Raw genomic sequence first — 26,342 nt, forward strand, 5'->3', positions numbered from 1 at the left:
TATTCGACAAGATATTAATATTAAGGGAATCCATAGAAGGGGAATAGAGTGTAAGGTTATGCATTATGGAGATGATTTGGTGCTGTATATTTCAGATCCCTTGTTAAGTCTCCCTAAACTACTGGGCACATTGAAAAAGTTGGGCAAAATATCAGGTTATAAAATAAATCTGCAAAAAAGTGATTTAATACCGATCAACGTATCTGCAGAAAACATCTCTCTCAGTGCAACCCCTTTTAAAATAAACACAAAAAAGTTTAAATATCTGGGAATTTGGGTTACACATTACTGTAAAGACCTATATAATGCTAATGTTCTGCCCCTGTTAGATGGTCTGAAACAGGACATTAAACTTTGGGAACTGTTGCCCCTGTTGTTCCCTGAGTGGAAGGATCAATACTATCAAAATGAGTGTACTACCTTAGTTCCTTTATCTGTTGCAGAACCTTACCATATTTCTGACCAAATTCTTCTTCCGCTTCATAAATAAGCTCATATCGACCTTTATCTAAAAAACAACAGCAAAAAAACAAAAAACAAACACGTATACGGAAATGCATATTGCAAAGACCATGTCTTCAGGGTGGCATGGCACTTCCTAATTTTTAATTTTATTATTGGGCAGCCAGCATTAGAGCACTGATGTTTTGGATGTCAGATATAGACAGCTCAAACACCCCTAAATGGTTAACCTTGGAACATACTTCCTTTGGATCCTCCTCCTTACCAGCCCATCTCTTTTTTTATACCCTTAACCCTGTTGTGGCACACTCTGTAAAAAATTTAGATCCAGTTCAGGAGATCATTTACTTTTAACAGCCTCTCCCTTTTTGCTCCGTTAACAAAAAATCACTTTTCCTTCCTCAGTGTCGGATGCAGCCTTTGGTGTGTGGTCCAAGAGTGGGATACATTCATTACAACATCTATATGTAGACAATAACTTTGCTTCTTTTAACATCTAGTAGATAGGTTTAATATCGGTAGATGCCACTTCTTTAGATATCTACAATTGAGAAACTTTATTGCCTCACATTCCAACTGCTTCTCCTTACATCCCCGGGTATCTGTCAGACTCCATCTTCAAGCTGGGGAAAAACTTGAAGCAGATTATAGGTAAGATATATGGCCTTCTCAGCCTATTTAACTTGTCAACTTTAGATTAACTCGAACAGGCAGAAAGTTATTAGGAGGATTCACACATCATCTACAGTTGTGCTCAAAGGTTTACAAAGCCCGGCAGAATTTTTTTTCCTTTTCTCAGAGAATATGAATGATAACACAAAAACTTTTTTCCACTCAGGCTTAGTGATTGGGTGAAGCCATTTATTGATAAACAACTTTGTTTTGTATTTTTAAATCATAATGACAACAAAAAACATCCAAATGACCCTGATCAAAAGTTTACATGCCATATTTCTTTATACCGTGTATTGCCCCCTCTAACATCAATGACAGCTTGAAGTCTTTTATGGTAGTTGTGGATGAGGCTCTTTATTTTCTCAGATGGTAAACCTGCCCATTCTTCTTAGCAAAAAGCCTCCAGTTCCTGTAAATTCCTGGGCTATCTTGCATGACCTGCGCGCTTGAGATCTCCCCAGAGTGGCTCAATGATATTGAGGTCAGGAGACTGTGATGGCCACTCCAGAACCTTCATTTTGTTATTCTGTAGCCAATGACAGGACGACTTGGCCTTGTATTTTGGATCGTTGTCCTGTTGGAACATTCAGATATGTCCCATGCGCAGCTTCCGGGCTGATGAGTGCAAATTTGCCTCCAGTATTTGCTGGTAGCATGCTGCATTCATCTTGCATTCACCTTCAACTTTGACCAAGTTTCCTGTGCCTTTGTAGCTGACACATCCCCAAAACATCAGCGATCCACCTCCGTGCTTTACAGTAGGAATAGTGTTCCTTTCATCATAGGCCTTGTTGACACCTCTCCAAATGTAACGTTTATGGCTGTGACCAAAAAGTTCAGTTTTGGTCTCATCATTCCAAATTATCTTGTTCCAGAAGTTTTGAGGCTTGTCTGTATACTGTTTGGCGTATTGTAGGTGAGATACTTTGTGGCATTTTATGCAGTAATGGCTCATGCAGACCAAGTGCCTCCTTATTGTGCATCTTGAAACAGCCACACCGCTAGTTTTCAGAGAGTCCTGTATTTCAGCTGATGTTATTTGTGGGTTTTTCTTTGCATCCCGAACAATTTTCCTGGCAGTTGTGGCCGAAATATTTGTTGGTCTACCTGACCATGGTTTGGTTTTAACAGAGCCCCTGTTTTTCCATTTGTTAATCACAGTTTGAACACTGCTGACAGGCATTATCAATTCCTTGGATATCTTTTTGTATCCCTTTCCTGTTTTATACAGTTCAACTAACTTTTCTCGTAGATCCGTTGACAGTTCTTTTCCTTACCCTATGACTCAGAATCCAGAAACGTCAGTGGCTGGATGAAAGATGCAAGAGTCTGTCTGGGTCCCAGAAACTCACTCAGTTTTTATGCACACACACTGATTTCAAGCAAACAGATCACAGGTGAAGATGTTACCTTTAGCCATTCAAACAACTTCTGTGCATGTTATCAGGCCAAAATCACCAGAGTATGTGAACTTTTGATCAGGGTCATTTGGGTAGTTTCAGTTGTCATTATGATTTGAAAAGAGAAAACACAGTTGTCTGACAATAAATGGTTTCACCCAACCACTAAGTGGAACAGTGGAAAAAATGTTTTTGTGTTATCATTCATATTCTCTGGAAAATGGTCAAAGAATCGTAGATTCTGCCAGGGTTTGTAAACTTATGAGCACAATTGTATTTATCAAAGGCATACAGTTGTATAATTCAAGATAGTGCACCAGCTTCATTGGTCAAAGGTTAGGCTGTCCAAAATTAGACCGAAGTTAAATCCTACCTGCGATAGATGCAAGCAAGCATTGACTGCAAGCAGTCAATTTTCAATACTTTCTCTAGAATATTAATGGAGTCGATAGATCCATCCCCTCTTACTGCTTTATTTGGTGTCACTCCACAGGCTGTGAATTTAAGTAATTGCAAGTCCAATATGGTGGCCTTTTGTACACTACTGGCCAGACGTCTGATCTTGTTCAGATGGAAAGACCCTCTTCCCCCTTCATATTCCCACTGGGTCAGAGAGACGATGCAACATCTGAAGCTAGAAAAAATAAGATCCTCTCTCCAAGGGTCTGTTTTGAAATTCGACACAAGGGGTGGCGATAGGTCATCTGTTAGTCCTGGCGAAATATAGTGCATTATATTTTGGGGTAGTATCTGTGTGGGTACAGTCCATTCACTTAAAAAAAAAATAAAAAATGCAGGGCACCCCCAAAACAGATCAAAGTTGTCAATAAAAGTAAACATGTTCATTTTAGCCAAGAATTCAGTGAGAAACGATGGCTGAATTTCTCTGTGCCTCTTTTGTAGAGTCAACTGGCAGTGTTTTTTCCAGCTGCTTTAAGGGAATTGAGTAAGGTGTGGAAATGTTCCTTCATGACTGCATATTGGCAGTTTGTTCATCATTTCTGGCAATGTTTTCCACCGTGGCACTCACGTGTAGGTCAAGTACTGCTGGAAGCTGTGCGTTGAGGTCCAGCACACGGTTTTCAGGGAGGCAGTGGACTGCTGTTGGGGTGCTGTGGGAGGGGAACGGAAGTCCCTACACAATGGAATCTCCGATCACCACAGTGGAAGCAAATGATGGTCGGGGAGTGGGCCCTGCTGAGAGGGCTCTCTGTCAGTGCCACATGGCGGTTTTCCAGCTCCGGACAAGATGGTAAGGGGTGGAGAAGTTCTTTCTGTCCACTCCGCCGACTTCTGTTGCCCACCCGCATCCGCTGGTCTTCTCTCAGGCATGGTGTGGGTCATCATTTTGCCAAATATTCTCTTTTGTGTGACTACCTTTAAAATGCAGAGAGCCCAGCAAAATGCTCTGCAAATCAAAACCAACAATAAATGGCCTGTCATCCCATTGAATTACCTGATTGATTGATACAACCATAGGTCTATTGTCAGACAAACATAGTGAGCGTTTCCCATCAAACTAGTCTGATGTGCCTTTATACAATCTGAGCATTTTGGAATAAAGTTTAATATAAAATAAATATTCATTAAAATCTTTATTTTCAACAGTAGAGAGAGGGAGCAGACCATTTGCAATGTATATCACAATGCTATCGTTGAGCAACTTAATTGGTTGTTGACTACGTAGAGTTTCAAGTTATTGTTGGACGATGACCATCATCTGCATTTTGGTTGGACTGTGTGACTGCTGGTTGCAGGCTCAGTCAAGATTTCCGGTGTCATGGCTATCAAAATAAAAGCAAAATAACAAATCTTTTAACTTACTTGTAGATGTGCGTGTACAGCACACTCAGTTTTGGCAGTGGGGCCTGAAGTTAAGGGCCCCAGAGCGCTTAGGATTTTAGCACTTGAGCAGAAGTTGGAGATTAAAGGTTTGGGATCACATTGACTGGAGGATTTAATCATTTCTCAAGAGGGAAGTGGTGGTGTAAGAGAAAAGGCGCTAGATGAGTCTAATTTATTTATTTATTTATTGTCATTTCAATTTGTCATTTTCATAAAATCTCTACAGACATTTCCGGGTGTCACAGATATGGTATGGACAAATTAATAGTCCCTTAAGAAAGTAAAAGGAGAAACAGATAGGATGGATAAAGAGAAACAAAAAGGATAATCATAAAAAAAATGCAACATTAATAAAAAAATAAATAATATAAAAAAATAAATAAACTGAGCACATTCAAAGCATAAAGCATACAGAAATACAATCACATAAGATACTCTCCTTCCCACCATGCCTTGCACTCCCCTATGGCGTAACACCACCCACGTAGCCCATTAAAACTTTCCATACCTGACTCGTTTTATGTGGATTATTATTAACTCTGGCAATCATCTTTTCAAAGTCAGCAGTCTCTGTCATGAGTTGAAACCATTCCGCAAGCTCTGGTTTGTGTGGGCTCTTCCACTTGCATAGTATGATCCGAGCCGCAACAATAATACCGGTCACTGTAAGTTGGAGCTTTGCTTTGGTAAGGCCTTGAGGCATTAGAGCTTTATCCATTAACAGTCATAATTGTGGGGATTCCGGTAAAGGTCGTTTAAGCCATCCCTCAAGGTATTTCAGCACCACCTTCCAGAAGGGCAGTACCGTAGGACAGTCCCACATGGCATGAAGGAATGTGCCCAACTCCTTATGACATTTCCAGCACTTATTGTCCCGAATTAATCCCATTTTAAACAATTTCGATGATGTAAAATAATATCTGTGTACGATAGTGAAGGAAAATACTCCTTGCATCCCTTGTAGCCCTAATTTGAGATTATTTCCTGCCATACATCTTCGCTAATCTCACCAAGATCTTTTTGCCATATTAGTCTCAAGCTTTCACACATTTTTGTTTGAGTATTTGACATTTTTCTAAAAAAACAGCATGGCAGAGTTGATGTTGTTCTTGAACCTTATTTTCTCCTTCCTCTGCCCAGTCTAATCCAAAAGCAGACCTCATACTACTCCTTAACTGTAAATACTTCCATAAATCCCCTTTATCTGTTAAATTACACTGTTCTATGAGGTCCTGAAATGAGATAAATTACTGCTCCCTATAGAGGTCATTGACAACACGTGCCCCTTTTGCCAACCATGTGCCCCCCATAGAAAATGTTCACCCATTTAATAAAACCTTCCCCAAACCCAAATGTCCAAAGTGTATGCCGCAGAAAGCCCCACTCCACCCTATCAAATGCCTTTTGGGCATCAAAGGAGGAGGCAGCTATTGGGGGGCTTTCGTCTCGAGTAAGCTGTATGAGGTGTAATAGACGTCTAATGCTATCTGAAGATGATCTTCCTTTAATGAATCACACCTGATTTGAGTGTATTGAGTGTGGTAGAACACTCTCTAGCCTCATAGCAAGAACCTTCGTCAAAATTTTACAATCCACATTGATCAGACTGACAGGTCTCAAACGTCCTGGATCAGTTGGATCTTTATCTTTTTTACAATTAAGGAGATCAGCGCTTCATTAAATGCTTCTGGTAGTTTTCCCAATGTAAGTGATTGATCATACACTGTTTTAAGGATAGGAGCCAGTTTGTAGACATACTTCTTATAATATTCTGAGGGGAAGTCGTCTAGACCAGGTGACCTTCCAACCCTCATTGATGAAATGGCCTTTTTAACCTCCTCTACTGTTATGGGGCGGTTTAAAAGGTCTGTCTGATCTCCTGACATTTCTGGCAAGTTGATATTTACGAAAAAAGTCTCGTAGTTACCAGCCTCTGGATTGACCTCTGATTTATAAAGTTGTTCATAAAAATTTGCAAATACTATGTTAATATCCCCTGTGTTTGTCACCAATTCACCTTTCTCGTTTTTAACAGCCGGTATAGTAAAACTGGTTTCATTTTGGTGTAATTGTCTAGCCAACAGTTCCCCTGATTTTTCCCACTCTCATAAAAAGTACTTTTCAACCTAAATAGGGCATACTTGGAGGCCTCCCAAACAGTCCCAAACTTATCTGTTGACCCAGTATTCATCAGAAAGAAATCATTAAGCTCATTTCCTAATAATTTATTAAATTTTGAATCCTGTAGTAGTGAAACAATTGATTCTAATTTATTTTTAATCTAAATAGAATTGATAATGCAATGCGTAACTATCAGAATTTGTGTGGGGTGATAAAACCTTACATAGGCTCCCCACCGAGTTGTTTACCTGTCTGTAGAGTGAAATTTTTTGCTGTTGTATATTGTGTGTGGTGATTATGTATATTGATTGCTGTATATTGGGTGTGTGCCATTCCCACTTTCAATCTTGACTATTTGATATAGTGAGATCTTGAACACTGCTGTTTGGCGGTGCTATTGATATGATAATATATGTCAGATTGGCATTGCTTGTGTAATTTCATTATTCAGCTGCAATTTTGTTATCACCTGTTTGTTGTCAAGTGCTGCGGTCCACTTTCTCACTTGCTACTTTGTTTTTGTCGTAAGGATATTGATCATGGTATTTGTGAATTGCATTGTAAGATTTTCCTGCATAGTCCCACCAGAATTTCCAAGCCAAAATCGCCACCGATTAAAATATAATGTGTTCATGAAGTTCATTGTAATAATTATTTGGAGGAAACATGTAAAGTAGTCATGTATGGAATACACTGTAAAGCTTGATTCTGGAATACCCCAAAATGATCAATTATGCAATTTAATGAAATTTCAATTGTGTTCCTGTTTGCAACCTCAGTTCATATTCTTGGAAATGAATTGGAATTTGGGAAACATTGTCAATTCAGACAGTGGTTCAAGGAGCATGAGACATAATTTCCACAGAGACCTTAACCCCACTGAGTGGTCCCATCATCAGTACAACATCTTGTTGGAAAATAAATGCATAACTGGGTGCAAATAAATCTTGTGACATGGCAGAAGCTTATTGAAACAATGCCACAGGGAGTGCATGCTGTAATAAAAGGTAAAGGCAGTCCAATATGAAATATTGGACGTGTAAGAGGTGGTGACTTTTTTCTTGGCCAGGCAGTGTATGAGCCAACTGCATTGGCATCCATTGACACATATAATAAAGGAAAACCATTGGAAGAGAAGGCATATCCAAATGTTTGACTCTTCATGTTTTGAAAATGTAAATGATAACTAGATCTCAGTCCAGACTTTCAAATCAAAATACTGTTCATAGCAATTGTTGCAACATGTTGGCGGCTTCTATTTCTACGATAATCATACATTCATGCTTCTTCAGAACAAGAACTGAGGCAAGACTGGCCTGAAGATTCTACAGTCTATTTGGAGGACATGGCCTGGAACAAAGGTAATGATCTTGTACACTAAATGCAAGATGACATTTTATGATGTCAGGTAGTTTACTACAAAGAAAAGAACAACAGTAATAATGAGCTTGCTACAATATGAAACAATGAGCCTCATGCAGCGATGCTACCTAACTCCTTCATCAAATCCTTGATTACACCTATAGCAAGGACAAATGCATTTCAATAACATGCTCTCACATCCCACATGGCGTTTTTCACACTGAAAAGTGATAGAACTCACCACACAGACTTTAAAAGAGATTAGTAATCCTTATGAATAGACAAGGCGAAAGCACACTGCTGTGCTTGAATCAGCGACCATCTGCCAATCAGAAAATATTATTTGTCATTGCCAGGTAAAATAGGAGCACTGTAATCATGCTCCACAAATGCGTGAATGCTGTGAGTGCATGCCCTTTTCAAAGAAGAGCTGGAGGTGGAAGTCTGCGATCATCAATTTTTCACTTAATTCTTTTACAATAGGTCCTTATTACAGACTATGAGCTGCAGCATATTTGCTTTATGAATCATGGCATGTTATCTTTAGAAACCTTGTAGTGTAGTGTAGTATATATTTTTAATTAAGAGATTATGACAGGTTGCAATGTTTTGCTAGGAAACGTTTGGACCAGGCATTAGTGTGGATGTTACTTAGATGTGTACCACCCTCATAGAGGGGCACCACCATCCCAAAATTGACACGCTTGTTTATGCTGCTCATTCACACTGCTTATGCTGCTACCTGTTACCTGTTACCTACCTGTGTGGGAAGTCCCAGTTTGTTCTTGGGTAACATTACTGATCTGAACTGGTGTACCCTGGAGTTGACCCTGACACAGTTTGTGTCGCTGCATTCTCCTTGTTGGTGGCTGAGGGGGAAGTTTCCACTTTCTTTCTGAGCTGCTGGCTCTGGGAACTGTGCATGTAGCTCGCTGTTCAGCCAACGATACGATTCGATGACATTCATTTGAAACAATTCAATAGACTTATATCATTTTCTGAAAGATTTTAAAGGGACAGTGTGATTTTGGTGACATCTTGTGAGTGTTCCATTGACTTGGATTGAATTAATTGAACTGAAAACTGAAAGCATCAATTACGCAATATATGGCTATGACTGGACAGAGAGTCTACAGCTTGGAATTGCTGGACAAAATTAATCAAAGATGTGGTGAGACAATTAGTTTCATTTATTGAAACAAGGCAAACTGTAGCTTACAAGCCTTTGAACAGTAAATAAAGTGCATGAACAATGGATAGTTACAATGGATAGGCCAACAAGTGGCCTGTTCTGAACAGATTCTTTGACAGCACTTAAGCTAACTTAAAATTGTACCTGTCTTAACAGAGTAGCTTATGGCCTGTAGGCCCTGACCTACAAGTGAACACTAAACAGAAAGTCTCCTCTCCACATAACTGCAGACCACATGATCTACATTCTCTTCAGAATCTTGTTCAGGAATAGAATCTGATCGAGGTTGCATTGCCAGGGTGGCCGCCGTCTTGGACAGGGGTTTTACCAGCAGTCAGACTGTAGTCAGTGCATCTGACTGACTAAAATGACGGATTTTTGCGTCATTTACGGATGTTTCCATGAAAAAAACACCAAAACCAAGCAACAGGGAATACCATTTCACAAGGGAGAAGATGGTTTATATTATTCAACTGCTATGAACGTGTTGAATGTATCTCTAAAGCTTATGTAAATGAAACTACCATATCTTGTTACTAGCTTATGTAAGGATAAGAAAACAATTACCAAAACATAAAATAAAAAGAACTCTCCCTCTTCCACACTTTCAAAAAGGAAACACAAAACACAGAGAATGCAGTCCAAAAGAGAGGGGATTTATTTACCCAAACGAAATTACGGACTCCAGGGTGAGCAGCGCCTAAAATAATAGACAAATCTCACTTGCATATACCCAAAAAAAAAAAAAAGAGTCAACAAAAAAACAGGTTTCTAACAGAGAGGTGGGCCCCACACCTAAGTTTGGTGTGTCCAACCACCCAGGCCGAAGGGGCCGAAGGGACTGAAGGAACCCACGGGACGGCGCCCCAAGTGTGGCAGGCCCCCACGAGGAAACACTGGAGAATTAAAGATTAAAACAGTAAGATGTGGTAGGGAAAGAATAAATAAATAAATAAATAAATCAAATAAGTAAATAAAATAAACCAGATCAGAACTCCTTTAGAAGCCCAGTCCAACTGGAGAACCGATCAGCAGACCAGTGGTCAGCTACTAACTAGCTTAGCCACCAGCAGTAGGTAAGAAATGATGGGAATGTGACCACACTCCAACCAAACATTTCTTCCTTCTGCCTATATCAGAAACAAGATACAACCAGACACCAGCTATGTGGCCTAGTCCACAACTAGAACACACCAGTTAATTAGTCTAACCACCAGCAGTAGGTAAGAAATTATGGGAATGTGACCACACTCCAACCAAACATTTCTTCTTTCTGCCTATATCGGAAATAAGATGTAACCAGACACCAGCTACGTAGCCTAGTCCACAGCATGAGGTAATGAGAGGTGATGGGAGATGTGACTACCCTTCAACCAACCAACTCCCTTCTGCTAGGATCAGAAGCCTAAGCCTAAGCCTAACCAAGGAAGTAAACCACTAGAGAACACCAGCTAAATAGCCTAGCCACTAACAGCAGGTAAGAGTTGATGGGAATGTGACCACACTCCAACAAAACACCTCTTCCTTTTGCCTATATCAGAAATAATAAACAACCAGACACCAGCTACATAACCTAGTCCACAGCAGGAGGTAATGGTAACCAGTAAGTAAGTAATATAAATATATTATGAAATTAAATAAATAAGTAAGTACTAAGAAGAGTAGAGTAAAAGTACTAAAATGCATGAAAAACACTAATGACACTAATAAAAATATGTTTAATAAAATATGATAAATAGAATTGAGAAGAATTAAATAAATAATGTGATAAAAAGTGAAATTAAGAATAAATAAATAAAATCATGTAAAAGCCTGATTAAAGAGATGAGTCTTGAGCCTATTTTTAAAAGTATCAACAGTCACCGCAGCCCTGAGGTTCTCCGACAGGCTGTTCCACAGTCGGGGGCAAGTGTGTGTGGGGAAGTGGATGTGCTGTGTGAAGTTAAAGTAGTCAAGAATGTCCAGTAATTCAGTGGTGTGTGTGCAGCTGGGGTTGTTGATGTGGATGTTAAAGTCGCCAAGGAGGAGGACGGATGGAGAAATGGCACTGGGCTGGTTTAAGAGGTTAGAGAGGTCAGTGAGAAAATCGGGGTTTGGTTTGGGTGGGTGGTAAATGAGAGCTATAGTCGGAGGGGGCCAGGGAGTTTGAATGCAATATGTTCAAAAGAGGATGCTGCTGGGATGGGGAGTGTGGTGATTTTGATGTCTGTTCTGTGGATGACTGCAATACCGCCACCACGTCCTTCTTTTCTCTTCATTTTGTTCGTTTAGTTCTGCTTCTTTTCCTGGCTCCGAAGCCGTGTCCGGGTGGGACAGCTCTGTGAGTCTGGTGTGATCTGAGTTTGCAGTGGTGGAGTTTGTGATTGTGTCTGCGTGGTCGCCATGTTCCCAGCTGTGAATAATTTCATGACTGAGAGAGTGATATTGGAGCTAGAGAAGGTGATGCTGGTTATGGATGATGATAGGGTTTGGTGAGGGGTGCCGACCATGATGACTTCGGTTTTGGATCTGTTCAGTTAAAGGAAGTTGTGCTCCATCCATACCTTTATCTCCTCCAGACAGGTGGTGAGTTGACGGAGATGTCGGTGATGATGAGGGTGTTGAGGTGATGAGTTGCAGCTGTGGCATTGACATAAAGCTGTGTGTCGTCAGTATAGGAGTGGAATGATAGTCCATGACCGCTGATGACTTCACCAAGGGGGATAACGTAGGGTAGAGGATTAACAGGATGGGCCCAAGGACTGACACCTGGGGGACACCACAAGTGACTTTCACAAATGCATGGGTGTCTGAAAACTTTTTTCCACCACTGTATGGCTTTTTTATTGTTAAATTGTTTTTCTATACCATTTTATTCTATTAAATAAATGTTTTCTGTCTTAAATGTTTATGTGCTTTTGTTTCAGATGAGCAAGTATATACACACTACTGTCGCTGTGGAGGAAGATTCTGTGTTACAAAGGAAGAGGTGGAGGGGGCAAAAATTGCACAGCAGGATGATGAAGAGGAGGAATCTAAGGAAGGACAGCACAGAGGAGTGATTGTTTGCTGTGATACATGTTCACTCAGTGTGCAATGTCACATGGCCGTTTGATAGAGACAATCAAATGTTAACATGCAAACAGTTATTTTTTTTTATAAATCTTTAACCTTTGACACTGCTGAGCCTCAATACAAAATCAGGTTGGTTCCTCTTAAAAGGGAGTTTTTTCTTGCCACTGTCACCTTTAGGCTTGCTCTTGGGTTTTCAGGCCCGGTTTTGTAATGCTTTTTTAGACAGTTTGTATTGTTATTGATGCTATACAATTAAAGTTGAATTGAATCACAATGTGAACACCATTCTGACTTCTCTTACTACCGTCAATCGACTCTGTACTTGCTATAACGCATAGCACGTATTGAAATTCCAGTAAGTCTGTCATTCTTGATTAACAAATTTCCTTAACAACGTCGTCCTTAGAGCCGGATCCCAACAGCCTTTCCTCCATCCAGGTTTTGGTTACAGAGACAATGCACCAGGAATTCTGGAACTCCTACAGAAAGGCCTCCAACAGTGAGATAGTTCTGTTTAAAAGGTTAAGTGTAAGACAAAACGGTCATGATATTCTTGTTCAGATTAATATCTACAAATATATTTAAGGCAAATATGTTTCGGAGTTAATACAAGAATAATCAGAGAAACACAGCACAAGAACAAGTCCAAGAAATAACCATAATCTATGTAAGAAAACTACAGGAATAAATATCTAAGCCAAGAAATAAATGATGAAAGAAATAAAAATGAAAATAGAAATGGAAAAAGATAAATATAGATAAAAAGAAGAAGTTAGTTGACTTGGTTATAGTGTCTTGTGTAGGACATGTAGAGGGACAACCTAAGGGTGACAACAAACTCTCTGATCATGGAAACCGCATATTCGGAGAGGGAAATTTTTGAATAAATACAAAAACGCGCCAACGCGCATGTGCGTTGGATGAAAATACCTCAAAGTTTCCCAGTAGGAGCACAATCATTTCGTAAACAATTTGTGTCAAGTTCGCTCTCAAAACGGCAGGGAAAAAATGCACAGCAAAACGAAAATATGAAGACGAACACAGGACGTTTTTAACAAAGTGGGAGAGTTTATCTTTTTGTTAAACGTAATGGCAAGCCATTCTGCCTTATGTCAGGCATCATTAGCGCATTTCAAAGCTTCAAATCTTCAGCGCCACTTCAGCTCACTAAGTAAGTAGTAAGTAACATGCATAGTAAAAGAAAAAAGCTATTGTAAATTATAATATTTTTGTTCGTGGACTTTGTCTGTGTGAGACAGTGCACACAGTGTTCATTGTTGAAAATGACTGGCCTCTCTTTGTTCTGTAGGAGTCATTATCATGTTGGTGTGTGACATTTACAATAAATCTGGCTGAGCAAAGGTGTGTGTGTGTGTGTGTGAGAGGAAGGGATGGGGTGATGTTCATGTGTGCCCATGTGTATAATGTGGCTCTTTGCCGTAACACAGTAAAAAATGTGGCTCTTGGTCTCTGTCTGGATGGCCACCCCTGCCCTAGACGATCCCACGATCTCTGCAGTTTGACAGATCGTCTTCACGTTGTAATCATTCACGATTTAATATTGTTATATCACCCACCCCTACCCTGACGTTACCTCCCTAAGCCCGTAAATCCTGCTTCGTGATACAGGCCTCAGCAAACACTCCTCCACCTCCACACACAGGTAACTTTGTTACTACAGGTACACACATGCGTGCACAAGCGCGCCACAAACATACACACAGGTAACTTTATATTATTACAGTTACACACACACAAACACACAGGTAACTCTATATTATTACAGTTACAGATACACACACAAAGAGTTATAGGATGCGCACACATGCACACATTACTCCCTCACACACAAGCATAACTGTGCTAAATGTGGGTTAACTGTAGTAAATGTAGGCTAACTGTGCTAACCGTAAGCTAACTGTGCTAAATGTGGGTTAAGTTTGCTAACTGTAGGTTAAAATTTGATTAGATTAGATTAGATTAGATTAGATTAGATTAGATTAGATTAGATTAGATTAGATTAAAGTCTTTATTATTTATTAAAGTCATTACACAGTAAATATACACTGCACAATGAAATTGAGGTACAGCTCTCCCGTCAGTGCAGAAGATAAATATTCAATAAGTAACTAAACTAAACAAGGCATGTACTCATAAAACAAACAAACAAACAAACAAAGGACAGCAGGGCTATGGCCCTGTTGTCCTTTGTGAAACTGTCCCTCAGTCTGTTTTCAGCATCCTGAAACCTCTGCCAGAGGGCAAGAGGTGGAACACCCGGTGTCCTGGGTGTGACCTGTCTTTCAGGATGCTGCGTGCCTTACTCAGTTCAGCGGGTGCTGTACAGGTCCTGTAGGGAGGGGAGAGGGTGACCGATGATCTTCTGGGCCGTGTTAATGACACTCTGTAGTGCTTTCTGTGTGCCATGGTGCAGCTGGAAAACCCCATACATAAACAATATGTCAGCACACTCTCAATGGAGCAGCAGTAGAAGACAGTTAGCAGCTCCCTCTTTAGGTTGATCTTCCTAAGGATCCTCAGAAAGTGGAGCCGCTGCTGGGCTTTATTCACAACCGCTGAGGTGTTGTAGCTCCATCTGAGGTCTCCGTCCATGTGCGCACCCAGGAACTTGAAGCTGTGCACCCCCTCCACAGACTCCCCATTAATGCAGATGGGCTGCAGGTCAGTCTTCCTCCTCCTGTAGTCCACAATCACCTCCTTTGTTTTGGAGGTGTTGAGGACCAAGTTGTTGTCCTTACACCACTCCACCAGCCTCTGGACCCCCTCCCTGTAGGCAGTCTCATCACCACCAGAGATTAGTCCCACTAAAGTGGTGTCATCCCAGATTTAACAATGATGTTGTCTGGGTGGGTGCTGACACAGTCATGGGTGTACAGAGTATAGAGCAGACGACTGAGTACACAGCCCTATGGGGAACCGATGTTGAGGCTGAGGGCTGTTGAGAGATGGGGCCTGACTCTGACTCTCTGTACCCGGTTGGACAGGAAGTCTGTAATCCAGCAGCAGATGGTGACTGGGAGTCTGATGTCCAGCGGTCTGGCATAGTGTGAGATGGTGGTGTGGAGCACTGTGCATGGCATCTTCTGTTGATCTGTTCGCTCTGTAAGAAAATTGAAGTGGGTCGAATGTGGGTGGGAGGCAAGACGTGATGAGGCATCGGACTAGTTTCTCTAAGCACTTCATGACCACAGGTGTCAGAGCAACTGGTCTGTAGTCGTTAAGACTGTTGATAGTGGTCTTTTTGGGCAGCGGGACGATTGTGGCCAACTTCAGGCATGGTGGGATTGAAGGACTGGGCCTTGACTCATTAAAGATCCTGGTGAAGACCCTGGCCAGCTGGTCTGCACACTCTCTGAGGACCCTCCCGGTCACTCCATCTGGTCCGGCGGCCTTCCTAGGGTTCACTGCCCTCAGTGTGCACCTCACCACATGTTACTGCACTGTGAAGCTTGAGCTGTTGCAATTCAGTGGACAAGCTGTGGCTGCCTCGTGTCCTTTCACCTCGAAGCGTGTGAGCTAGCCTAGCGTCACCCTCTGCAATCGTGGTGCTGCTGGACTTGAAGTGGGTGAGGTGCTGGAGTCCCTGCCACACCTGGCGCGTGTTGTTCTCGGTGAAGTGATCCTGAAACTTCCTCCTGTAGGCTGTCTTGGCGTCTCTGATGCCTCTCCTCATGTTGGCTCTGGCTGCACTGTACTGCACTCCATCCCCAGACCTGAGGGCGTCATCACGTTGCCTCAGCAGTGCCTTAACCTCTTTCGTCATCCAGGGTTTCTTGTTGGAATATACCCAGAGACGTATGTCAACATGCAGAAGTTGATGTAGGAGAGCGCAGATGAGATGTATTCCTATAAATCCTGGTGCTCAAACACACTCCAATCTGTGCTCTCAAAACAGTCCTGCAGCTGGTGTAGTGCACCCTCTGGCCATATTTTCACAATTGTTGTGGTGGGGGGGGCTCTCCTCTTGAACGGGGTGTACACAGGAATCAGCAGCATGGACATATGATCTGACAGACCCAGATGTGGTAGGAGTCTTGCGTTATAGCCTTTCTGAATGTTGCTATATACAATACAAGCTTTATTGTATAGACTTTGTCCTGCGTGTTTAGACCCCTTATGTACTTGTAATTATTTATGTATTCTCACATTTCTATGTGTATATTATTATTATTATTATTACATACTGATGCTGCTGCCATTATTAGTACTATATACTGTTATTATAATGGTGTTATTATTATTATTATTATTATTATTATTATTATAGTAGTAGATACTATTCTACTATTATATACTGTTTAGTTACAATAACATTACCATCATATCATGGAATGTATACGGCCGTTACCATGACAACGGCAAATTCACGGGGTAGATAGACGGGTCTGCATCTCACAGTCAAATATTCCAAGTCCGGGGAACAATGTCTGTCCACAGTCTCTGCATTTCTGCACCAGCTGTCGCTGGTATAGATGCACAGCTCCCCTCCTCTGCTCTTACCGGAGTCCCTGTTCCAGTCATGGTGATGGACCGTGCGACCTGCTAGCTCGGTGCTGCGGTGTGGATTGTTGTAGCTAGGTCTCCGTTATTAACAACACACAACAGTCACGGAAACACTTGTTGGTTGCGATTTGTAGTCTCAACTCATCGATCTTATTCCCCATAGATCTGGCGTTGGAGAGGAAAAGGCTGGGAAGCGGCAGTTTAAATGATCGTCTCTTTAGCCGCGCCGTGCAGCCTGGCTTTTGCTTCCTTTGTTTTCGGCTCCACTTGGGCTTGCCGCCAGGGAGAACCACCCACGGAGAACCCGGAGTCCTGACTATATCCTCCGGTATGTTGTGGAAGCGGTGATATTCTGATGAGATCGAGATCGTCGTTCCACAGCAGAATCCCAAGCTGAATAGATCCTGGCCGCTGTATGTAGACCTCGTCCCACAGACTGGTGTTTCCGCAAAACAAAACATACAAACACACTAAACAAAACACTGAGAGCCGTGAGCCGCTGCGTTTCTGTGTGCCGCCATCATGTGAAGCTTTGTGAAGCTTAACTGTGCTAACTGTAAGCTAAGTGTGCTAACCGCAAGCTAACTGTGCTAAATGTAGGCTAAGTGTGCTAACTCCCATGTTGACAGAGACGGTACCCCCGGCAGTAGCAGAGGGAATTTTCTAGTTTTCATTTTAGTCTTTACCAGGGAAATTCTTACAAACCACATGAAACATGATTGATTAACGCTCATACTGCCATGAGTTTGATAATGTCAGTGTAACGTAATGTTTGCTACAGGTTAACTAACGTTAATTTTATCCGACTATTAATTAAGATTAAGATGTGTGATGAAGGGTGAGAGTCAAAGTCTTTTTTTTTTTACTTTTTTTTTCAATGCCAATAGGTGACCTATTGGCTCAAAATCAGTGTAGGACAGTAGAGCTACTGCCGTAGAGACACACCACTCTTTTTCACATTTTGACACTTGTTTTATGAATTTTTAATACATTTAATATTGTAAATATGAGCAGTGCCAGCGTGTTCGTTAATTCTTCTGAAAAAACACCATACTACTTCTTGTTATCAATTTAATCTATTTTTTCAAAAATGTATTGGAATAAAGAAATACATGCACATGGACCTTGTCTGTTCAGTTAGTCTTGGCCAACGTCCCAGAAAAGGATGATTTTCAGTAGTTTCACAAATTATAACAGTTTCAACAAAATTAATATGATTGGTTGGCTACAGGTGGGGAGGAGTCGTGGTTTAGACTTAACTCAGTCCCAACCCTTGGCCACTCAGGTCCTCCAATCCCCTGGGACAGCGCCCTAGAAAGAAGAGAAAGTCCTTCCTACCTGTTCCTCCCTGACATAGACCTCACATGCTCTGTACCGTGCTCATCCTGTGACTCCCTCCTTTGCAACTTTTATCACTTCAGAACAGCTCCTCATATGTTTCCTTCTTGCTCTGTCCTAGTCAGCTGATTGCTACTTTCTCAACATGTATCAACCCTACGCAAGTAAACTTAAACGGGGTTGATGCTCTTGACCCTCCCATTATCTAGGACCTCATTCTTTATTTGATTATATGAATGTTAATTATGTTGATAAATTAATTATTAATAATGTTAATATTCACGCTTTTAAATACAACCAAGAAAATCTCAACTGATTATCACACGTCTAGACAAATATCACGTCTAGATAAAATCAATCTTTATTCAGTTTCTTTGATTGTGTGGAGAACCTTGAAAACCATGATTGGACTTCTGATTAAAAAAATAAATAAATTAAGGTCACGATTTGATTCAATTTAAACTTGACTTAGTTGACTGGAGTCCCCCGAGGACTCTATAGTAGCACCCCCCCCCCGTTTTTGCTCTACACTAAACAGCATGTCACGAGTCGGCATGTTGTGAGCTTGCAGGTCTGCTTTTTTTTCTGCAAAAGCTCACCCAAGAATAGGGCTGCTAGAGTTCATGGTCTTAAAATTATTTTAATCTTGGTGGTTTTTCAGGTTATGAAAGTAACAATCAAATAAAATAATTAGATTTTGCAAATTTAATTTTATCCAACTCTTGCCCGCAAAGATATTTAAGTGAATTATGTTACAATAGTGTCTATTTATATTATACTTACTGTAATGATCCAAAATGTATTTTTTTCATTAGCAGGATGGACAAAAAGAAAATACTTGCAGAAAAGAGGGTACAGGTTCCCGCCCAGAAAATGAAGGTTGCAGAGCATCCTCCCCCAAATGAGCAATCTGGTAAGTATTGAGTTTCTGTTAGCGTAACCATAATCTATATCTCTATCTCTCTGTATCTATCTCTATATCTCTGTATCTATCTCTACATCTCTATACATCTCTGTATCTCCATATCGCTATCTCTGTATGTCTACATGTCTATATGTCTATCTCTATATCTTTCTATCTCTATCTTCACATCTTTATATCTCTATATCTATGTCTATATCTCTATAGCTCTATCTATATATTTCTATCTCTATCTATCTCTCTCTCTCTCTCTCTCTCAAGTATTACGAAATCACCTCGGCCCTGTCCTGACCAAATAGTGTTTTCGTGTGTTTTGTCAAGTTTGTCAAAATGTTTTTGTCAATCCTCATTGCGTCTGCAAGTCCAAAATCACAAATACAGCCGTGGGTTTCTGCTTGGCATTGGCAGAACCACTTTTACAGCGTTAATGTCCGCTCATGTTGAGGAACTGTGGTCTGCTCCAGAGGCCTTCAACAACACCGATCCCCACTCCTGCACCGCACCCGCAGTGGAAGCACCACGCACAGTGTATGAGGAAGCAGAAGAGGGGTAAGCACGGAGGTATCTGAGCGAGGCTAGCAGCTAAGCCACAGAAGCTGGCGATTCTCCCTATCTTTCTGGCCTCTCTGACTGGACAACAACTACATCAGACTACAGATGTTGTGTTTTTGTGTTTGTGGACACATAGCTAAACAGCAGCATTCCAGACGGTGCTATACAGCTCGACTGGCTAACATGCTACCAAGACAGAGCTATTGTAAAGGGAGGTAAGACCCACGGCTGTGGGCTCTGTGTCTACATCAACGTTGCCTGGTGTTGCGATGCTCTTCTGTTCAGAAAACACTGTTCCCCAATGCCGGAGATCATGGTTCTGAAGTGCTGGCCGTTCTATCTACCAAGGGAATTTACGGCCATTCTGCTTGTGCAGGACAGGACAGGAACATTTTTCAAAAGTTAAAACAACAGCCTGATACTGAATACAGACAATGCAATGAATGCTTACATGAGATTTGAAGTCAGTTATTATACATGTGGTTGGGCTAAGAGGGTTGAGCATTGGTTGTCAATGATGGGGTTAATAGTGGGTCTCAGGATGTGGACGGTGGAGCAGTGGGGTACAGGGTTCTGTGCTGTATATTGTTTGAGGAGGGCTAGAGTCTTTTCCTAGCCCTGCTCGAGCTATCTATCTTGTGTTTATCTATCTATCTATCTATCTATCTATCTATCTATCTAGATATCTATCTATCTATCTATCTATCTATCTATCTATCTATCTATCTATCTATCTATCTATCTATCTATCTATCTATCTGTCAGGGTTCTGTCAGGGTTGAAGAAGGTTGTAGAGGTGAGGACCCAAATGCAGGACTGATGAGGCACGAAGTTCAGCAAAAGGTATTTATTGACTAACAAAAGGCGCTACACAAGGCAGGATAACCAAAAATACAAAAATCTAAAGGAATTATGACATGGCGTGGAAAAACATGGGACAAGACATGGAAACATGGATCTAACATTAAACGACGCGACAAGGAACAAAAGGAAAGGCAGGGCTATATATACAGGAAATCAAGTACTTAACAAAATAAAACAGGAAATACAAAACACAATATGAACAGACATCAAGACAGATTCACAAGGAGGCATGTGAAACAGGAAGCAACTAAACAAAATAAAACAGGAAACTCAAAACCATGATCACGAAATAAAACACAGAAACATGACACTATCTATTAAAGATTCTTAAAGATACATGGATGTGCTGTAAAGATGAGCTTCCTGGTGCAGAGACAAGAGCCTGACTGGTGTTCTAATAATATAATATTAACCAACATTGTTGTTGTTGACATATAGTATATTGTGTTTTCCTGTTATCTACATGTGTTTTTTTGTTTTTTTGCCTCTGCACTATTTAATTATTTTTTCCTGTAATATTTAATGTGTATTTGTTGTATATTGATGTGCTGAAGAAAGAAGTGATCACTGCTGACAAGTCTTATTACAAAAAAGAACAATGTCAAAAACTTGCTGAATCTGAGAGAGCTTCTGGCCAATCCTCGAATCTCCTCTCTTGTTCAGCTCCAACAGTCCCCTTATATATGATGCTCATCCCCAAAAACCGCCATTCATAAACAAAGAGAACTTATGTCTAGTTAGTTTTACAAGCTGACATCTGGTAAATGACCCTTTGACCCTTAAATTTTGTACACATTCCAAACACCCAAAAACAGGAAAAGGGACAGAAGAGAAAAACAAGAAGACCATATACTACATATTTCCCCCCTTCGAGGCTCATAGAGTCCTGACCACCAAAAAAAAACAGCACAAAAGTATTCATTGTATTCATAACATAAAGATATGTTCTTCTTACAGTGTCAGTTACAGCACAACCCTTAACAATACAACAAATTCGTGGAGTGTGAGAGCGAAAACCAGGCAGGCAGTCATCTTTCTTAAAATGTCCATCTTTCAATCTAAACAGGAAATTCTCTCACGGCCCCTCTGCCTAGGCAACCACACAGTAGTACTACAAGCCTACTAAAAAAGAAGGATTTCTAAAATCTATATAGAGAAATATCTTAACACTTGTATGGTATTCGGGTCAAACTGACCCGTTTCAGATTTTTGCAAGAAGAGAAATGGTACAAGTACATTTTTTCTACCTGAAACTCAATGACCTTTGCTTGTTTTCTGTGATAAACATGTATAAAGAACCAAAAACAAAATAGCACACATGCTACTATACCCCACACATTTACATCCTTCATATGGTCTTCGGGTCATTTTGACCCGCATACACAGACGCACAGAAATATGCCCACACAGACACACACAGACACACGCACACAGCACACAGAGCAATTTTTACAGACCACAATGTCTCTGAAGAATTTCCATGTGTTCAGATTTGACAACTGGTAATCAAGACCTGTTAAACGGCGGGGGGACAAGTTGGCAGCAATCCGCACTGTGTGGGAGCAGTTGGTGGACCGGCTTCCCTGTCTTTATAACCCTGGGCCCAGTGTAACTGTGGACAAACGGCTTGTGGGGTTTAGAGGCCGCTGCCCTTTCAGGCACTATTATGCCCACAAAACCAGCGAGGTATGGCATCAAAATCTGGGCTGCCTGTGACGATGTTTCATGTTATGCATGGAACATGCAAATTTATACAGGGAAGCTGGAAGGAGGAGCTGCTGAAAGAAACCAGGGGACAAGAGTGGTGCTAGATATGTCACAAGGCCTCAGGCCAGAACATTACCTGTGACAATTTTTTTTATATCGTACAGCCTGGGACAGGAACTTCTCAAAAGAAAGCTAAAATTGGTTGGAACAGTCCAGAAAAATAGAACGGAGCTTCCACCTGAGGTTCAAACTGTGGAAAAAAGGCCAGTCCATTCCTCCAACTTCATGTTCACAACCAACACTGCCTTGGTATCTTACATACCAAAAAAAGGAAAAAATGTGGTGCTCATGAGCACTCTACACAGGGATGGAGGAATAAGTAGTAGGATGGACCGTAAGCCAAAGGTCATACTTGACTACAATGCTTACCTTATGACAAAAAGAGTAGTCATGCTTCCATTGTTAATTTTGTTCGAGTAGAGACTGATTGCAATCATTAAACATGTATGTTATTTCAATTTCAATTTCAATTGTTGAAATTGAGATGAAGACAATATATGTTAATGGTTTATGAAGTAAAAGTTTATATTAGAATTGTTTTTAACACCCCAAATATGTCCCGGGTCAATTTGACCCGAGGGATACCAGAGGGTCCTAAAAGTGAAGACCATACGAGGGTTAAGCAGAGTATATATATGGATACCTCAGAAAATAAATCAAAACCATATCCAACATCAGGCTGGTCGACCTATCGGACCCTCCATTGGATCTCTCCCTACCTAACATTACTCTCCCAACGCACCCCGAAAAAAAATACAATTGAGGTTCAAATACATTCACTTTCTTAACAAATACATGTCAGTGATATACACTGCAACAAACTTTCAATATTGGCAAGACAAAAATATGTTGCACTGTGATCTTTTTCCACTTCGAGTCCCACTATCACTGTAAGGCCTCATCACAGTGTCCTTGTTCAGGGTCCTTCAGTCCCCAAGCATCCAGCTTCTCACAGTGATCCTCCTTCAATATCCATCTCGGAAGAGAGAGGACAGCACACCAGTATCTTTGCAAACATTAAAACAAATGAAAACAATATATATGAACACAAACATCAACACACACATTTCTCCAAATCTAAAGTCACCCTTAACTACGCCCCACTATGATAAAAGACTACAAAACAACCCATAGCTGAATACAATCTTCAAAATGGGTACATTTCCATCAGTTGTCCTTCTACACCAATTTCCTCATTATATTCTCCCTCATCATTTTTATTCAATAGTGGCATCTGAGCTTGATTTCCAGGCATCACGACTCCAACCCGCCTCAGTATTATAGCCTTTGCAAAAGTCAACACCAATGTACAAAAACAAAACATCAAACATAATGATAAAACAACTGCTATTGAAATCTGGGCCAGTACTGCTCCCATTGGACCAAATTTCTCCTGTAACCAAGCATTCGCAGACCAGCCAGCTCCCTTTGACTCCCTTTTGGACCAAACGCATCTCTTATGTTCCTCAATGCATCTATGACACTTGTCATATTGTCTGATCAGGAATCAAAGTATAACAGGCATCCCCGGTTAAATTTAAGGCCACACAAAGAGAGCCATGTTATGTTTTAACAATGTCAATCGATGACTTTTCTGCGTATTTGTCAGATTTTCAAAATTTGCCATGGTCCCATTTGCAAAAGACTGTAGAGTATATGTAATATTATCAATATGATCTACCAAAAACGTCACACCATACCATGGAAATAATCCTAAACCCCACTTTTGTGCTGAACTTATCCTCCGGTGAAAAGCTTTCATAGTATGAAACTGTGCCAATTCCCTTTTTTCCCTACTTCCAAGAATAGCGTAGGGTTGAACCTCATCAAGTGCATGTCCCTGTTGCAAAGTAAAAACCTCATATGGAAGTTTCAGCCTTGCCAAATAACAACATCCTGTCCACCCATATGGTAAAAATATATATGCTTTGTCATCACAGACCCACCAAAGATCTTTGAAGTTTCCCATAGTCACATTTCCTGGCAAAGTCTGATTCTTCACAATCAAAGTCCTGCTCTGTCTATAATCTGGAGCATAAAAAGTCACTGTATATAGATCATCACGCCTTCCAAAATGCATCATATATTTGTCACAATCAGATATTCCCATGAACATCCCAGGACCATTATACGTATTATTTGAACGGTAACACTTTATATTAAGATTCACATATTAGCCATTAACTAGGTGCTTACTAATATGCATATAAGTAGCATACTAGCCCTTTATTAGTATTTATTAAGCATGTATTAACACCTTATTCTACATAGCCTTATTCTATCTCTATTATGCCATGAATTAAGCTTTTTCCCGATATTACCTCTTAATTATTGCTTATTAAATGCATTGTTGTTTCTGAATAATGATGTGAATAACCAGTGGGTTATTGGGGCCTTGTAAAGGGGCAGTAGCACAAGAATAGTAATTATTCCTTTATCACTCTGAATTAGTATAGTCTATTCCTGTGGAATGCAATGCAAAACTACAAGTGTAAATATTACCCTAATAACTATAAATTAATAATTTAATTTAACTCAAAATATGTTCCCTATTCTAAAGTGGGGTCATATTTAATTCACAAGTAGTTGGATCCTATTGGTTTAACTTAAAGCAAGGAGAAGTGAGGTCTGAATAGCCTATTGGTAGATTTCTCTGCATGTCTTCTACATATATGTCCATTCTTCAGCGAGGAGTCTGAAGATACAGTATAGTCAAATGATTTTTTTACTTTTATGTCTTACTCAATGGTTCCTGCAAGTTGCATTGAGATCACATTTTGTAGCCAAGGCTATTGACCTGAATGCCATATTGGCATGTGTGCAAATAAGAAATTGTAGTTACAAATCAAGAGACTTAGACAATTGAAGAAACTGACTTCAATATACAGTACAATGCTAAGTCAGAGACATTTCTGTGGTTGATCTATCACATATTTGCTCAAGGTCTTCGTCTACAACAAGTGGATATGATGCAAGAGGGGATTACTCAGAGCTCTGCAACACTGACAAAACTTGCTGACAAGCTGCGGAGTGTTTGCAAAGCTGCAATGAAGAGAATGAGAAGAAGAGGCAAACAGACTATTGGAAGAAGAGGGGAACTTGTTCTGATAGATGAGAGCAAATTTGGTCATAAAAGGAAGGTAGGCTATGTAGACCACACAGACCACTCAAATATTGCTACACTGATCTGTCTAACAAGTATTGACCTGTATGATGTCATTACATAGCAAAACTGATGATTGATTATGCATGATTATTTGAATTCCAGTCCAAAAGAGGACAGGCAAGCAACAGGAGTTACTGGGTTTTTGGAATGCTGGGCATTAAGGAGGACAGGCGAAGACCTGTGTTTAAGATAGTTCCTCACCGTTCAGACAATCATCTCCCCCTAATATAAAAGCACGTTCGACAGGGAAGCGCCATCATTTCAGATGGATGGAGATCATATCACCGTCTTCAGGATGAAGGTTACAATCATCTGACTGTTAACCACCAAAAATGTTTTGTTGACCCTATGATGGTAAGGTGCACACACACAAAATCTCGAGCGACTATGGGGCATTTGCAAATCAACTTTATGGAGATTAAGAGGAAACCATACACACAATTTATTGAAAGATCACTTAGATGTAATTCAGTGGACTGACTGGCGTTGAAACGAACCCAGACATGGACCACTGGGCCTGCTTTTGCATGACATCTGAAAAAAATATCCCGTGTGAAATGAAGTTACAAATTTGGGTCTTATTTTCATGATCCAGTGCTTGCGTGTGAATGTACTTCTGTTGTATATAGCATTACTAAACTTTTACAGCCTTTTAGTGGTACATTTTTTTTGTAGTTGGGGTTGTACAGATGAAATAAACACTGAGCTGTTGCACATGCCATTTTAAATATTGTGAACAAATACTAAACCTGTCAGTTGTTGTTTTGTTTTTTTTTTGACTGGGCACTGGCTTCAATTTGGACTCATGTGTTTCCTCAGTGCTGCGCTTACTGTCACTGACATAATTATGTTGTCCTTGAACATACATTTGCATTGACCTGAGTCTTTGCATTTATTTTTGTTAAGATGAATGTATAGCTTGACTGTTTACAGTTTACAATAAATGTACTTGTACTAACTGACTGTCTACTAACTGCTAGTTGTATGCTATAATGATGTAACTAAATGCGAAGAGTCTGCAACTTAAGTATGTGTGTTAAGTGTTAAGATGAATGTATGGCTTGACTGTTTACAGTTTACAATAAATGTACTTGTACT

General features: G+C 40.5%; 1 protein-coding gene and 1 long non-coding RNA gene across 7 annotated transcripts in view; both read left to right on the plus strand.

Moving 5' to 3' along the window:
• The window catches only part of dnajc24 (DnaJ (Hsp40) homolog, subfamily C, member 24), a 39,195-nt gene extending 26,810 nt beyond the window's left edge, over nucleotides 1-12,385 (plus strand). Inside the window, exons 4-5 of the mRNA XM_047596972.1 lie at nucleotides 7,796-7,864; nucleotides 11,964-12,385. Of these exons, the coding sequence (XP_047452928.1) occupies nucleotides 7,796-7,864; nucleotides 11,964-12,151 (257 nt within the window). The 3' untranslated portion in view covers nucleotides 12,152-12,385. The remainder of the gene's footprint in view (nucleotides 1-7,795; nucleotides 7,865-11,963) is intronic.
• Nucleotides 12,386-13,958: 1,573 nt separating this feature from the next.
• Nucleotides 13,959-26,342, plus strand: LOC125014307. 6 transcript variants are annotated; one of them, XR_007113498.1, is made up of 5 exons: nucleotides 13,959-16,963; nucleotides 18,789-18,886; nucleotides 19,304-19,444; nucleotides 20,213-20,290; nucleotides 25,022-26,342. It is a non-coding gene; the product is annotated as an uncharacterized LOC125014307 (long non-coding RNA). The 6 variants fall into 6 exon arrangements; XR_007113495.1 differs by having other exon boundaries at nucleotides 19,304-20,290; XR_007113497.1 differs by having other exon boundaries at nucleotides 20,213-26,342.

Source organism: Mugil cephalus, chromosome 10 (assembly GCF_022458985.1).
Source record: "Mugil cephalus isolate CIBA_MC_2020 chromosome 10, CIBA_Mcephalus_1.1, whole genome shotgun sequence".
Taxonomy (NCBI): domain Eukaryota; kingdom Metazoa; phylum Chordata; class Actinopteri; order Mugiliformes; family Mugilidae; genus Mugil; species Mugil cephalus.